This window comes from Lithobates pipiens, unplaced genomic scaffold (genome assembly GCF_037356315.1).
Source record: "Lithobates pipiens isolate NorthernLeopardFrog02 unplaced genomic scaffold, aLitPip1_a1.2 Scaffold_8, whole genome shotgun sequence".
Taxonomy (NCBI): Eukaryota; Metazoa; Chordata; class Amphibia; order Anura; family Ranidae; genus Lithobates; species Lithobates pipiens.
In genome coordinates, this window is record NW_027507903.1 from 109,274,288 (window position 1) to 109,291,228 (window position 16,941).

The 16,941-nt window shown below is 46.1% G+C and overlaps 1 protein-coding gene across 2 annotated transcripts in view; it reads right to left on the bottom strand.

Moving 5' to 3' along the window:
* The window catches only part of FAM219B (family with sequence similarity 219 member B), a 32,828-nt gene that overhangs the window by 4,557 nt on the left and 11,330 nt on the right, over nucleotides 1-16,941 (bottom strand). For both annotated transcript variants that reach the window (XM_077472497.1, XM_077472496.1), the window contains exon 5: nucleotides 73-121. In XM_077472497.1, the coding sequence (XP_077328623.1) occupies nucleotides 73-121 (49 nt within the window). The remainder of the gene's footprint in view (nucleotides 1-72; nucleotides 122-16,941) is intronic.

Consider the following 16,941-nt stretch of genomic DNA (forward strand, 5'->3'; position numbering starts at 1 on the left):
ACACATGGGTCAAAAATGAGAACAGATTACACAGTACATGGTTTACAAATAAAATAAAAACCCAAGTCTAACCTCCGCTGAGGAATATCCAGAGGAACATCTAGACTCCAATTCAGCATCACTACAAAAATAAAAAGCAAGAGAACAGGAAAATTAGAAAACTGGGAAAACGAGATGCAAGGTTTGAACCTCAGCACTAGCGGTTAGGGAAAAAGACAAATAACGAAAAGCATTTACACAGAAGAGCAGCACAAATGAAAGGCAAAAATCATAATGTTGGCACTAAATACATTTTGTATAATGATAAATAATCTTAATTATTTGCTTCTGTACAAGGAAACGATGGGCTCCCACCAACATCATGAGAAGGACTTTCCTCTATTTAATATTTCATTAGGTGAATAAAAGAATAGAAAAGTGGCTCAACTATGCTTCCTTAGTCGCCTCTCCTCCCTCTTTCTGCACTTAAAGTGGTGTTGCCACCAAAAAAATAAAAGCTGCTTAAAATTAGTAAAAAAAAATAAAAATAAAATAATAATTGGCAAAAAAAATAATAATTTTTACTCACCTCTAAATACCGGTTGCTAGGGGGTCCCTCGTAATCTGCCTTCTTCATTGCCCGGGCTGGTGACATCACTTCCCCTCGCGCCGCACATTCACCTGGGACCTGTCATGTGTCCCAGGTGACTGTACGGCGTATCACGGCGCCCGGCGCAGCTCACGCATGCGCAGTGGGTGCCCGGCTGTGAAGCCACAGCCGGGTGCCCACAGTATGCATGACGGCGCCGCAAGCGGAGCGGGGAGCGAGGGGGGGGCTTCGTTCCCCCACATCGCTGGACCCTGGGGCAGGTAAGTGTCCGATTATTAAAAGCCAGCAGCTGCAGTATTTGTAGCTGCTGACTTTTAATTTTTTTTTTTTTTTTTTTTTTTTTTTTTTTTTTTTTAGGGGGTACCCCACTTTAAGAATGAAGGAACAGCAGTATATTGGTGTGATCAGCCTTGTGCCCCTCTCCTCCAGGCTAGGACAATACGATTTTCTCCCCTGCAACCGCAGGTTCAATTCCCCCCATTAACACAATCCGCGTTGATTGGGGTGGATCCCCCCCCCCCCCCCGCAAAGCTTTTTGTGGGGAGCCATCACTGTTGGGAGACCACAGTAATTATTGCTAGCAGCTAATCTCATCCTAAAACTCTGAAATGCTGGTTGTACACAAAGCAAAAGACTTGGGTATGATTATCTGCCCATATACAAGGTTTGAATCTTTGCCAGTGTCAGTTGAACCGGCTGAGATTCAAACCCTCTCTGGCAGGGGGCCTCAAACTGGTGGTCCCCCAGCTGTTGCTAAACTACAAGTCCCATCATGCCTCTGCCTGCTGGAGTCATATTTATAACTGTCGGCCTTGTAATGCCAGTTTAAGCATGTTCTCAATGCAAGATTGACAGCACTGTACAAAACAGACTAACTCAGAAAAAAGATGTAGAAAGCCTTTCTAGAACACAATTTTAGGGTTTATATTTACCCAACGAATGGATACTAAAACACACATTTAAATTGCCATCATCCCTTCATTACCAGTGGTCACCAAACTGCAGCCCTTTGCTTGATTTTATTCAGCCCTTGGGGCACTTTTACTGCCACTTATGCAATACACTATTCCTCCCCCTGACATCAACAAATTGCCATAATTACTGTTAGATTACTGTTACCAACACCAACGACGGGGGCACTATTCCTTCAACTGACACCAATGACGGGGCACCATTCTTCCCACAAAAATCAAGCACTAGGGGGAACCAGGGGGATTACCCCAAAACAAGAGTTCCATAAGGAGAACCAACCACGGCATTGAATAGTCTAGAAAAATATAACTTTATTTAAAATATACAAATATCAAAAATGACAGGCCAAAACGGCTGACATCTTCAAAACACCAAAAAAGCGCCACACGTTCAGCTTAGGCAATAACTGAAACTGAAGCCTGACAAGTAGATGTGGCAACACCTGGTCTATACAATTACTAGTCGTACACACCATTGGTTTTTCTTTCATTCAATCGTCAGGCTGAGAGAAAAAAAAAAAAACACACACACAACACACTAGAGAGCTTGGGAGAAGCCTCTGTATGTATCTATGAGTTTTTATGTTTTGACAGGGAGGCGACCCCTGACCCCCCCACCAGAACACACCGGTCAGCACGTTCAGCCACTGGCTGAGAATGTTCATTGGATGCCGATCGGCAGACCATGCCCCCGCAACAGAAGCCAGCTGAATAGCCTGCTTCTGTTGGACTGTCTGCTATAAACACATTGCCTGTATGTTGGCCGATTTCTATTGAACTGGCTGAGGCCGCCCGATATTTGGCCCACGTCTTTTGGCTCAAAAACAGGTTTAGGCTTGTTCTCCACCATATGAATGCCCACTAAAATGTGATGCAAAGCCAGAGCCTCACCAATTAGGTGTAGTCAACAATTTGGCTCAGAATGCATGGACACTTGATTCCTGAAATATTTAGAGGGGACCAGGAATGTGCATTAACCACTTGGGACCCGCGCTATTGCAAAATGACGGCAATAGCGCGGACCCACATTTTCGGGACTACGTCTATTGACGTAGTCCCGGTTACGAGCGGCCTGCGCGCCCCCTGAGGGGCGCGCGCGGCGCGCTCTGTGATCGGCGAGTCCGTGAGACTCGCCTGATCACCGATCCGTGTAAGGGGTCGATCCCGACCCCTTATCACGTGATCAGCTGTCAGCCAATGACAGCTGATCATGTGATAAAACGGAGCCGGTAATCGGCTAGTATTCCTCCTCGCGCTGACAGCGCGAGGAGAAAAAAAAAAAGCCGATCGCCGGCGGCCGTGTTCGGGACATCAGTCCCGATCACGGCCAGCAATTTAAAAGGACACCTGCCCCCTGCCAGTGCCCACCTGCCACCCGCAGTGCCATCCTGAATAAAGTAAGTGCCCCCCTGTCAGTGCCACCCAGCAGTGCCCATAGTGCCCACAGTGCCACCCAGCAGTGCCCACAGTGCCACCCACAGTGCCACCCAGCAGTGCCACCCACAGTGCCACCCACAGTGCCACCCAAAATCTGCCTCAGGTGCTGCACCCCAGTGCCGCCCATCAGTGCCCAGCAGTGCCGCCCATCAGTGCCCAGCAGTGCCGCCCATTAGTGCCCAGCAGTGCCACCTATCAGAGCCACCTATCAGTGCCACCTATCAGTGCCCATCAGTCCCATCTATCTGTGGTACCTATCAGTGCCCATCCGTGCCACCCATCCGTGCCACTTATCCGTGCCACCCATCCGTGCCATCTTATCTGTGCCCATCTTTGCCCATCAGTGCCGCCTTATCTGTGCCCATCGGTGCCGCCTTATCTGTGCCTATTAGTGCCGCCTTAACTATGCCTATCAGTGCCCACCAGTGCAGCCTATCAGTGCCCACCAATGCAGCCCATCAGTGCCCACCAATGCAGCCCATCAGTGCCCACCAATGCAGCCCATCAGTGCCCACCAATGCAGCCTATCAGTGCCCACCAATGCAGCCTATCAGTGCCGCCTAATCAGCGCACTTCAATGAAGGAGAAAAATGACCCGTTTGCAAAATTTTATAACAAACTATTAAAACATGATTTTTTTTTTTTTTTTTTTTGCATCTTTTTTTGTTTGTTTAGCAAAAAATAAAACTCCGAGCTGTAACTAAATACCACCAAAAGAAAGCTCTATTTGTAGGAAAAAAATGATAAAAATTTCATTTGGGTACAGTGTTGTATGACCGCGCAATTGTCACTCAAAGTGCATCAGCGCTGAAAGCTGAAAATTGGTCTGGGACTGAGGGGGGTTTAAGTGCCCAGTAAGCAAGTGGTTAAGCAGACATGGAGGGCACTACCGTAGTTACCCATCTGGTGACAGAGGACACTACCGTAATTAGCCGCCAGCACACACACACACACACACACACACACACGCAGGAGGGCACTACCCTAATTAGCCGCCAGCACACACGAAGGGTAGGGATGAGCCGAAACCACCCCCCAGTTTGGTTTGCAGCAGAACATGCAAAAAATTTGTTCGAACACACGAACACCGGTAAAGTCTATGGCACACAAACGTGAATAATCAAAAGTGCTAATTTTAAAGGCCTATATGCAAGTTATTGTCATAAAAAGTGTTTGGGGACCTGGGTCCTGCCCTAGGGGACATGGATCAATGCAAAAAAAAAAAAAAAGTTAAAATAAAAAAAAACGCCCATTTTTTTTCAGGAGCAATGATAAAGTGAAACAATAAAAGTGAAATATTCCTTTAAATTTTGTATCGGGGGGGGGGGGGGGGGGGGCGTGTCTACTATATGCCTGTAAAGTAGCACATGTTTCCAGTGTTTACAACAGCCCCTGCACAAAATTACATTTCCAAAAGGAAAAAAGTCATTTAAAAAGTACTCGCGGCTATAATGAATTGTCGGTCCTGGCAATACACATAAAAGTCATTGGCATGGGATTCCTCCACAGTCCATGACCAGGCCCTTTGGGTCTGGTATGAATATATGAATATAAAGGGGAACTCCGAACCAAAATGAAAAAGAAAAAATATTGCGTGGGGGTCCCCCCAAATTCCACACCAGGCCTTTCAGGTCTGGTATGGATATTAAGGGGAACCCCAGGATAAAAAAAAAAAAAAAAAAAAAAAACGCAACTGACCCGCCTCCATGGGAAGCTCCCACTGTATGACACATCTTCACTTTGATAGTTTTTATAACTGGGGGAAGGGCCACACTGATGTTCCCGGGTGACTCTGCCCCCCTCTGACACACGGTGACTGGTGATGGACTGTGGGGGAATCCCATGCCGTTTTTTTTCAATGACTTTTATGTGTATTGCCGGGACCGACAATTCATTATAGCTGCAAGTACTTTTAACCACCTCAATACAGTGCAGTTACACCCCCTTCCTGACCAGACCAATTTTCAGCTTTCAGCGCTCTCACAGTTTGAATGACAATTACTCAGACATGCAACACTGTACCGATATGAAACTTGCGTCCTTTTTTCCACACAAATAGAGCTTTCTTTTAGTGGTATTTAATCACTAGGGAGTTTTTTATTTTTTGTGCTATAAATAAAATAAAAACGTAAATTTTGTGGAAAAAAAAAAAATGCCTTTCTTTGTTTCTGTCATAAATTTTTGCTAATTAGTAATTTTTCTTCATACATTTTGGCCAAAATTTATACTGCTACATATCTTTGGTAAAAATAACCCACATTAGTGTATATTATTTGGTCTTTGTGAAAGTTATAGAGTCTACAAACTATGGTGCCAATCACTGAAAATTGATCACTTCTGATCAGGCCTTCAGTACATCAGGTGCATCTCATTTCTTGAGACACTAACAAGTCAGAAAAGTACAAATACCCCCCAAATGACCCCTTTTTACAAAGTAGACATTCCAAGGTATTAAGTAAGTAAGTAGCATGATGAGTTTTTTTAAGTTGTCATTTTTTCCCACAATTCTTTGCAAAATGAAGATTTTTTTTTTTTTTACAAAATTGTCATATTATCAGGTTATTTCTCACACACAGCATATGCATGCAACAAATTGCACCCCAAAATACATTCTGCTACTCTTCCCGAGTATGGCGATACCACATGTGTGAGACTTTTACACAGCCTGGCTACATACAGAGCACCAATGTTGAAGTAGTACCTGCAGACGTTCTACGAGCAAAAATGACGCATCTCATTTCTCAACCACCTATTACACTTTTGAAGGCCCTGGAGTAGCAGGACAATGGAATTGCCCATAAAATTACCCCATTTTGTAAAGCAAACACCCCCACGTATAATCTGTGAGGCATAATGAGTCTTTTGAAAGGTTAATTTTTTTCCAAAAGTTTTTGGAATATGTGGAAAAAAATTAAAAACGCATTTTTTTTTTTTTTTTTTTTTTTTTTTACACAAAATTGTCAATTTCTAACACATAGCATGTATATAGCAAAAAATACAACCCAAAAACACATTCTGCTACTCCTCCCGAGTTTGGCGATACCACATGTGTAGGACTTTTATACAGTCTGGTCACATAGAGAGGCCGAACATTGAAGTAGTACATTCAGGCGTTCTAGGAGCATAAATGACACATCTCATTTCATTCCTACCCATCACACTTTTGAAGGTCCTGGAGCACCAGGACAGTGAAATTACCCACAAAATGACCCCATTTTGGAAAGCAAACAACCCAACGTATATTCTATGAGACATGGGCTGCAAATAGGTACTTGGGTACTCTGATGGCCTGGTGACAGGTACTCAGATGGACTGGGACAGGTACTCAAATACTCTGATGGACTGTGACAGGTACTCTGATGGACTGTGATTGACAGGTACTATGAGGGGTGGTGACAGGTCCTCTTTCTTGGGGGGGGGCAATCAGTGTGATTGGTGTACACTAGGCGGTAACGAGATGTTACCGCAATCTCCTCCTCACACACGATCGGTGCGTGAGGAGAACAACCCGGTAACATCTCGTTACCACGGTTTGTTTACATTTTAGTGATCGGCTGTGAAAGGATCACAGCCAATCACGTGGGTAAACAGCCGGCCAATGGCTGTTTACCAGCGTCGGTGACGAGCAGTGTTCCCGGGGAACACGCCGCCACCGACGTGCACGCGCAGCGTGCTCATGCGCCGTGCACAGCCGGGGTGTGACCATCTGTGATTGGCCGTGACTTCATCACGGCCGATCACGTGGTAAACAGCCATAACCAATGGCTGTTCATCCCCTTCGGTGGCGAGCGGTGTCTCCGTGACACGCCGCCACCGAAGAAACAGGAATGTGCGCATTCCCTGTTTAAACGGGAGGCCGTCATATGACGGCCTCCCGCCACAATAGGTGCGCCACCTAGCCGTCATTGGATGGCCGGTGGTCAGGAACTAGTTAAATTACTTTTTTTGCCCCCCCCCCCCTTTATAAATGTCATTTGTGCAGGGACTGTTGTAAACACGGGAAACATGCACCACTTACAGGCATACTATAGACACCCCCCAGGTACGAAATGCAAAAGGAATATTTCCCTTTTATTGTTTCACTTTAAGCATTTTGATTTCTCCCATAGGCTTTTAACCACTTGGCTCCCAAGCTACGTCATATGGGCTTTGTGGTGGTATATCTGAATGATGCCTGAGGTTACAGACGTCATTCAGATATCGGCATTTTTCAGACAGCGATTCCCTGCACCATAAGAATGATCATAGCGGCTGTTCCCCGATTGATCGTTCTTACGGGCGGCAGGTGCTTGTACTTGTCCGGTGCTTGTACCGACTCACCGCTTCCGTCGGCGAGTCGGTCACAGGATCTGCTGGCCCCCGGATGACACCATAGAGATTTCAGACGGTCCCCGGAGTCTCTATGATCGTTTGGAGGCCAGGCGCGATGTTAAGACGTCATGCCCGGCCTCTGAATTCAAATTAAAAGGCGCCGCTTTGGCTGGGAAGCCAGGGTTTTTTTTTTTTTTTTTTTTTTGTTTTTTATTTTAGGCTTCCCAGCCTAGAGGTGCGATATGGGGTCTTATTGACCCCATATCTCACTGTAAATAGGTCTGATCACGCCATATTCCTTTTACAAAGGGAGATTTACATTCCCTGTAATAGGAATAAAAGTAATCAAATATTTTTTTTTAAAGTGTCAAACTAAAAAATAAAACAAAAAAAAAAAAAAAAAAATTAAAGCGTCCCTGTCCCCGTGAGCTCGTACGCAGAAGCGAACGCATATGTAAGTCCCTCCCACATATGAAAACTGTGTTCAAACCACACATGTGAGGTATCGCCGCGAACGTTAGAGCGAGAGCAATAATTCTAGCCTCTGTAACCCAAAACATGTAACCAGTAAAAAATTTTAAGCGTCGCCTATGGGGATTTTTAAATACCAACGTTTGGCGCCATTCCACGAGCGCGTGCAATTTTGAAGCGTGACATGTTGGGTATCTTCCCCTTTCACATTATGCAAAAAAAAAATGGGCTAACTTTGCTGTTTTTTTTTTTAAAGCATGAAAAAGTGTTAGAAAAATTGCTACGCAAATACCATGCGAGATACAAAGTTGTATTCTCTAAGGTCTTTGCTAAAAAAAAAAAAAAAATAAAGTTTGGGGGTTCTATGTAATTTTCTAGCAGAAAAAAAAAATTATGAATTTTACATGTAGGAGAGAAATGTCAGAATTGGCCTGGATGCAAAGTGGTTAAAGGGTGTTCCGCAGCTTTCGAATTTGCAGCAAACATCCCAAATTGTTCGCTATTCAGTGAACACCCGATGTTCGAGTTGAACTTACATTTGACTCAAACATATGGCTCATCCCTAAAAAGGAGGGCACTACCGTAATTAGCCGCCTGGTGACGGAGGGCACTACCGTAATTATCAGTCAGCTGAAACGGAGCCGAACAAACTGGCTGCCATACACACGGGCTGAATGTCGGTTTAAACTTGTTCACCACCATATGAATGCCCACTGAATGTGGCACAAAGCCAAAGCTGCACCAATTAGGTGCAGTCAACAATTTGGCTCAGGAGAATGCATATTTATAGGGTACCAGGAATGTGCATTAAGCACCCATGGATACATACCTGTAAAAGGCCCCGAAGACACAACTTTAACCCCTTCCCGCCGAGCGTACGCAGATGTGCGTACTCTGCTTCCGGGGGGTATACCAGGATGATGCCCGCACCTGCAGGCATCATCCCGTTACCATTTTTTCCAGTGGGCGATTGGCTATCCAGCCATAACAACCGAAGCGGCTAAAAGCCGCTCGGCTGTTATGCTGGAGGAGCGGGACGTCCCCCCTCCCGCCGCTGTTACCGGTGCTCCCGCTTGATCGGGAGCACCGATTCAACATCCGATGCCTCCGGCTGCTGGGGAGGAACTGGAACGAAGCCGCAATCGGCTTCGTTCCAGTATCCTAATAGCAAACACAGAAACGACGTCATGACGTCACTGCCAATGGCGCCGGTTGTAAAAAAAAAAAATATATATACGGTATTCAGAATCTCAGTTTTCGGCGATCTGAATACATTGAAGTGTAAAGGAGGGATGGGGGGGGGGGGGGTTTAGACCCCCGATCCCTCCATAAAGAGTACCTGTCACCACCCATTACTGTCACAAGGGATGTTTACATTCCTTGTGACAGCAATAAAAGTGATCAAATTATTATAATTTTTATTTTATTTTTTAAACAATTTAGTCATTTTAAAATAAAAATATATTTTTCAAAGCGCCCGCCATCCCCGCGAAGCAAAGAAAACGCATATGGAAGTCGCACCCGCATATATAAACGGTGTTCAAATCACACATGTGAGGTATCGCCGCGATTGTCAGAGCAATAATTCTAGTACTAGACCTCCTCTAACACTAACCTGGTAAACGTAAAAAAAAATATTTAAGCGTCGCCTATTGAGATTTTTTTTTTAGGTACCGTACTTTGTTGTCAATCCACGAGTGCATGCAATTATAAAGTGTGACATGTTTGGTATCTATTTACTCGGCGTAACATTATCTTTCACATTCTGCAAAAAAATTGGGCTAATTTTACGGTTTCGTTTTTTTAATTCATGAAAGTGTCCCTTTTCCCAAAAAGTTGCGTTTAACACACCGCTGCGCAAATACCGTGTCACATAAAATATTGCAACAATCGCCGTTTTATTCTCTAGAGTCTCTGCTAAAAATAAATGTATGTATGTATGTATGTATGTATGTACAGTGGTGTGAAAGTGTTTGCCCCCTTCCTCATTTCCTGTTCCTTTGCATGTTTGTCACACTTAAGTGTTTCGGAACATCAAACCAATTTAAACAATAGTCGAGGACAACACAAGTAAACACAAAATGCAATTTGTAAATGAAGGTGTTTATTATTAAAGGTGAAAAAAAAATCCAAACCATCATGGCCCTGTGTGAAAAAGTGATTGCCCCCTAAACCTAATAACTGGTTGGACCACCCTTAGCAGCAACAACTGCAACCAAGCGTTTGCGATAACGCGCAATGAGGCTTTTACAGCGTTCTGGAGGAATTTTGGCCCACTCATCTTTGCAGAATTGTCCTAATTCAGTTACATTAGAGGGTTTTCGAGCATGAACGGCCTTTTTAAGGTCATACCACAACATCTCAATAGGATTCAGGTCAGGACTTTGGCTAGGCCACTCCAAAGTCTTCATTTTGTTTTTCTTCAGCCATTCGGTGGTGGACTTGCTGGTGTGTTTAGGATCATTGTCCTGCTGCAGAACCCAAGTTCGTTTCAGCTTGAGTACACGAACAGATGGTCGGACATTCTCCTTCAGGATCTCTTGGTAGACAGCAGAATTCATAGTTCCTTTTATCATGGCAAGTCTTCCAGGTCCTGAAGCAGCAAAACAGCCCCACACCATCACACTACCACCACCATATTTTACTGTTGGTATAATGTTCTTTTTATGAAATGCAGTGTTCCTTCTACGCCAGATATACTTGGACACACACCTTCCAAAGAGTTCCACTTTTGTCTCATCGGTCCACAGAATGTTGTCCCAAAAGTCTTGGGGATCATCAAGATGTGTTGTGGAGAAATTGAGACGAGCTTTGATGTTCTTTTTGCTCAGCAGTGGTTTTCTCCTTGGAACTCTGCCATGCAGGCCATTTTTGCCCAGTCTTTTCCTGATGGTGGAGGCATGAACGCTGACCTTAACTGAGGCAAGTGAGGCCTGCAGTTCCTTGGACGTTGTTGTGGGGTCTTTTGTGACCTCTTGGATGAGTCGTCGCTGCGCTCTTGGGGTAATTTTGGGCGGCCGGCCACTCCTGGGAAGGTTCACCATTGTTCCATGTCTTCGCCATTTGTGGATAATGGCTCTCACTGTGCTTTGCTGGATTCCCAAAGCTTTGGAAATGGCTTTATAACCCTTTCCAAACTGATAGATCTCAATTACTTTCTTTCTCAATTGTTCCTGAATTTCTTTGGGTCTCGGCATGATGTGTAGCTTTTAAGGATCTTCTGGTGGACCTTACTGTGTCAAGCAGCTCCTATTTAAGTGATGCCTTGATTGTGAACAGGTGTGGCAATAATCAGGCCTGGGTGTGGCTAGAGAAATTGAACTCAGGTGTGGACAACCACAGTTATAGTATGTTTTAACAAGGGGGGCAATCACTTTTTCACACAGGGCCATGATGGTTTGGATTTTTCTTCACCTTTAATAATAAACACCTTCATTTACAAATTGCATTTTGTGTTTACTTGTGTTGTCCTTGACTATTGTTTAAATTGGTTTGATGTTCCGAAACACTTAAGTGTGACAAACATGCAAAGGAACAGGAAATGAGGAAGGGGGCAAACACTTTTTCACACCACTGTATGTATGTATGTATGTATGTATGTATGTATGTATGTATATATACCAAGTAATTTTCTAGCAAAAAGACCAAGTTAGACTTACCGGTAACTTGTTTTCCAGAAGTCTTTCAGGACAGCACCTGAGATAGCGACTCCACCCTCCTCGTTAGGAAACACCTTCTTCCTCCAGACTTTAAAGGGAGGCGCCTCCCTACCACACATCAGTTGTAGAAGAGAACCTCCGGCCCCGGCTGGAACACATAAACACATACGTTAGTCACAGCGTAGCATAATATAATACCATAGGGCGGGATGCTTGCTGTCCTGAAAGACTTCTGGAAAACAAGTTACCGGTAAGTCTAACTTGGTCTTTCCCAAGGCGTCTTTCAGGACAGCACCTGAGAGGATAACAGAGACTTACCCCTTAGGGCGGGACAACAGCTTGCAGGACCTTTCTGCCAAACGCCTGATCGCTGGCAGAAGTGAGATCCAGTCTATAATGTTTCACAAATGTGTGAAAACTCGACCACGTCGCCGCCTTGCAGATCTGCTCAGGGGTGGCACCAGCTCTCTCTGCCCACGTAGACGCCAGAGCTCTGGTTGAGTGTGCACAAATTCCTGCTGGAGGAGATAACCCTGCCTGGGAATATGCCTCTGAGATAGCTAATTTCAGCCATCTAGCTAAAGTAACTTTAGAAGCCTGAAAACCCTTTTTTCTTCCTGAGAAGAGTACAAACAGTGAATCTGAACGCCTGAAGGACTCCGTCCTTTCTAAATAACTCAGCAGAGTCCTTCTGACGTCCAAAGTATGGAAAGAAGTCTCCTTATTTCCTTTGGGGTTAACACAAAACGTTGGCAGTACTATGTCCTGTATACGGTTCTGAACTGAAGCTACCTTCGGTAAGAATTTTGCATCTGTTCTAAGAATAACTCTGTCAGGAAAAATGGAAAGATATGGTTCTTTAATTGACAGAGCATTTAGCTCACTGATCCTGCGTGCAGAGACAATGGCAATCAGAAACACGGTTTTTAATGTGAGAAACCTAAGGGAAGCCTCCACAAGAGGCTCAAAAGGCCCTTTTGTTAGAGACTGTAGGACTACCGACAAATCCCATCTAGGAAAAACCTTAACAGGAGCTGGCCTAGATCTTTTAAGAGCTCTAAAGAACCTGATCACCAGCGGATCTGAGGCCACAGATTTTTCTAAGAACACCGTCAGGGCTGCTACCTGCACCTTCAGGGTACTAACTTCCAGTCCCTTGTCTGCACCATCTTGTAAAGACTCTAAGATGGAGACAAGGCTCCCTGGCACCTGGGCGGCTGACAAACACCAAGTTTTATAACGCTTCCAGACCTTAGAATAAATGGCCCTCGTAACCCTTTTCCTACTTGCTAAAAGGGTCGAGATCAAACGGTTGGAAAACCCCTTGCTCCTAAAGAGCTGCCTTTCAGAAACCAGGCCGTGAGAGCCAGGCTGGCCACTCCTGGATGGTTCACTGGGCCCTGCAACAACAGATCGTGTCTGAGGGGCAGACGCCAACAAGGCTTGATTGCCAGGCCTAGAACTGTCGAAAACCAAGCCCTTTTTGGCCAAAAGGGCGTGATTAGAATAACTGGTACCTTCTCCCTCTGAATTTTTCTTAAAATTAACGGGATTAACTGAAATGGGGGGAAAGCATAGCAAAGACGAAATTCCCATGGATAAGCTAGCGCATCTGTGCCCAGCGAGCCATCGCGACTGTCCAGGGAAAAGAACTGGGGAACCTGGGCGTTCACCCTTGAGGCGAACAGGTCTACTTCTGGTAAACCCCATTTTCCGGCAATCATTGTGAATACCTCCGGGTTTAGAGACCATTCTGCTTCCCGAATAGCGTTTCTGCTTAGGAAGTCCGCTACCCTGTTTAGATCCCCTTTTAGGTGGACTGCTGATAGGGATAACAAATGTTTTTCCGCCCACCGAAGAATCTCCATGGCCAGTACCTGAAGCGACCTGCTTCTTGTACCCCCCTGTCTGTTTAAATAAGCCACTGTCGTGGCATTGTCTGTTAGGACCTGGACGTGATGGGACTGAAGTTCCTGAACAAACAACTCCAGAGCTAAGGCAATCGCCTTGAGTTCCCTCCAGTTTGAGGACCTTATTGTCTCCTCTTTGGCCCAGGACCCCTGAGTGAAACGTGTTCCTAGATGGGCTCCCCACCCCCAGGAACTGGCGTCGGTTGTTAGTCTTTTCCCGACTGGAAAAGCCCAGACTAACCCTTCCGATAAGACCTCCTGTCTTTTCCACCACCATAGGGACCCTTTTACCTGGGTTGACATTCTCACCTCTGCCTCTAGGGATGCCACTGTGTGATCCCAAGATTTTAGAAGGAAAGCCTGCAGACACCTGAAATGCATTCTTGCCCACTGGACTGCTGGCATTGCTGAAGTCAGAACTCCCAAAGCTGACATAACCTGTCTTACTGTCAGATTTTGGCTGGTCTGTAATAAAGACACTGCACCGGAAATCCTGTCCTTTTTGTCTAAGGGAAGGAAGATTTTTTGCTCCACCGAATTTATTAGAAACCCTAAAAACCGAATCTCCTGAGATGGGTTTAGGGACGACTTTTGGAGGTTCAAAATCCAACCCAACGCCTCCAGATGGCTGCGAGCTTTGCCTAGATTGGTCTGCAATTCCTCGCTGGATGGGGCGAAAAACAGCAGATCGTCTAAATAAGGAATAACTGCGATTCCCTGAAGACGCAGTGGCGCTAAAGCTTCTGCCATTATTTTGGTAAAAATTTGGGGAGATGATGACAGGCCGAAGGGTAGGGCCCTGAACTGGAGATGATGAACCATACCCCCCAACCTCACCGCCAGCCTGAGAAACTTCTGAGACTGGGGAGAGATCGGAACATGTAGGTATGCGTCTTTTAAATCTACTGACGCCATAAAACATCCTGGCGTCAACAGGTTTCTGACCGAAAAAATTGAGTCCATTTTGAACTTCCTGTACCTTATGGACTTGTTTAAAGGTTTTAGGTTGAGAATCAACCGAAACTTCCCTGTCGGTTTCTTTACTAGGAAAACATGGGAATAAAACCCCTCCTGCTGTTCTTGCAGGGGTACCTGTACTACTACGCCCTGTTGCATCAGTTCCTCTAGAGAGGACTTCATGGCCAGGGCCCTTACTGGATCCCGCGGGGTGTTGGTAATCAGGAACCTTTTTGGGGGGTCGTTGACAAACTCGAGTGAGTAACCCTGCGGGAGAGTGGTCAGGATAAACTGATTTGAAGTTATCCCTGACCACTGCGGAAGAAATTCTTGTAGTCTTCCGCCCACCCGCAGAGACGAGTCATTGCGATTTTTCGGCCTGTGTAGGAGGACGGAAGAGAATTCCGCCTCTACCCTTCGGCTTCGGGGCGGACCAACTTTTCCTTCTCCCTTGCAACTTGCTGTCCTGATCCTGAGTTTTTTGAGGTCGAAAAAGACGCTTTGGTACCTGCTTTTTCTTTTTGACCGGAAAGGATCTCTTTTTATCGGCTGTCCTGTCAAGAATATTATCGAGGTCAGAGCCGAAGAGCAAGTCTCCTGAAAAGGGTAACCCACACAGCTTATTCTTTGAAGCCGAGTCACCCGGCCAGGTTTTAAGCCATAAGGCTCTTCTTGCAGCATTAGTTAGAGCTGCTGACCTGGCCGATATCTTAATTGCCTCAGCTGAGGCATCTGCAACATAGGCCACTGCCGTAATCAGGGTAGGAAAAGAATCTAAGATTTCCTGTTTAGGGGAATCTGCAGCTATATGTGACTTTAACTGGTTAATCCAGTATTCTAAATTTCTGGCTACACACGTTGTGGCCATTGCTGGTTTTAAATTGCTCATAACTGATTGTCATGATCTCTTGAGCAAAAGATCCATGCCTTTGTCCATCGGATCTTTCAAAACTCCCATATCCTCAAAGGACAGATCTTTGGACCTTGAAACCTGGGAAAAGGCGGCATCCAGTCTGGGCACCTTGTTCCATACTGCTGCAGGGTCCTCCTCGAAAGGAAAACGCCTTTTGTGGGCTTTGGAGAAAAAGGGCTTTTTCTCTGGATCCTGCCATTCTTTCCTAATGGCCTCAGAGATGACCGGATGAACTGGGAATGTTCGGCCCTTAGGCTCATCCAACCCAGCATACATGCGGTCATGGAGTGATAATTCCTTTTTCTCCTCACTTAAACCAAGCGTAGCATGAATGGCTTTAACCACTTGCCGACCGCCGCACGACGATATACGTCGGCAGAATGGCACGGGCAGGCATATTGGCGTATATATAAGTCCATGCCTGCCCGCGGGTGGGGGGCCCGATCGGGCCCCCCCCCGGTGCCTGCGGCGGTCGGCATTCGTTCGGGAGAGATCAGGGATGAGGGGACGGCCATTCATTCATGGCCACCCCCTCGCGATCGCTCTCGACGAATGGAAATCCCCCGTGACATCACTTCCTCTCCTGTAATGTAAACACAGGAGAGGAAGTGATGTATTCTCTCCTCCGTGTCGGTATTTTCCGTTCCGACACGGAGGAGAGCGGATCGGTGAGTTGCACCAACACTCTACACACACAGTAGAACATGCCAGGCACACTCACACCCCCCCTTTACCCCCCGATCACCCCCCCAATTACCTCTGCCCCCCAGTCACAGTGACACCAATGTCATTTTTTTTTTTTTTTTTTTTTTTTTTTGCATTGGTGTCATTTGTGACTGTAATAACTGTTAGGGCAGTTAGAGTTAGCCCCCTTTAGTTCTAATGTACCCCCCTAACCCCCCCAATAAAGGTTTAACCCCGTGATCACCCCCCGTCGCCAGTGTCACTAAGGCTGGGTTCACATTGCAGCGGTTTATGAGAACGAATGTGATTCGCACCGCACTGCAGTGCAAATCACATCCGATCTCTGTGCGATTCGAGTTCAGCCATTCGCCGCACCCGCCGCACCCGCCGCACCCGCCGCAAATTCGCACGGGACCCTTTTTTTGGCCCGCAGCAGAATCGGATCGCATGGGTGTTCACACCATGCGATCCGAGTTTGCAGATCGCACTGCGATATGCGAACTGATCTGGGGGTGTCAGTAACATTTCACTGACACTCCCAGCAGTTCGCATAGGGCAGTGTGAACTGCCGCCGGGAGGCATGCGATGCGGGAACCCGCCGCGGATTCGCGGCGTTTCCGCATCGCTCCAGTGTGAACCCAGCCTAATAAGCGATCATTTTTCTGATCGCCGTATTAGTGTCACAGGTGACGCTAGTTAGGCAGGTAGGTATTTAGGTTCGCCGCAGCTTTTTATAGCGCCAGGGACCCCCATATACTACCGCATAAAGCCCCCTGATTGCCCCCTAGTTAACCCTTTCACCAGTGATCACCATATAACTGTTACAGGTGACGCTGGTTGGTTAGTTATTTTTTTATAGTTTCAGGGCACCCGCCATTTATTACCTAATAAAGGTTTAACCCCCTGATCACCCGGCGGGTGTCATTTGTGACTAATAACTGTTAGGGCAGTTAGGGTTAGCCCCCTTTAGTTCTAAGGTACCCCCCTAACCCCCCCAATAAAGGTTTAACCCCGTGATCACCCCCCGTCGCCAGTGTCA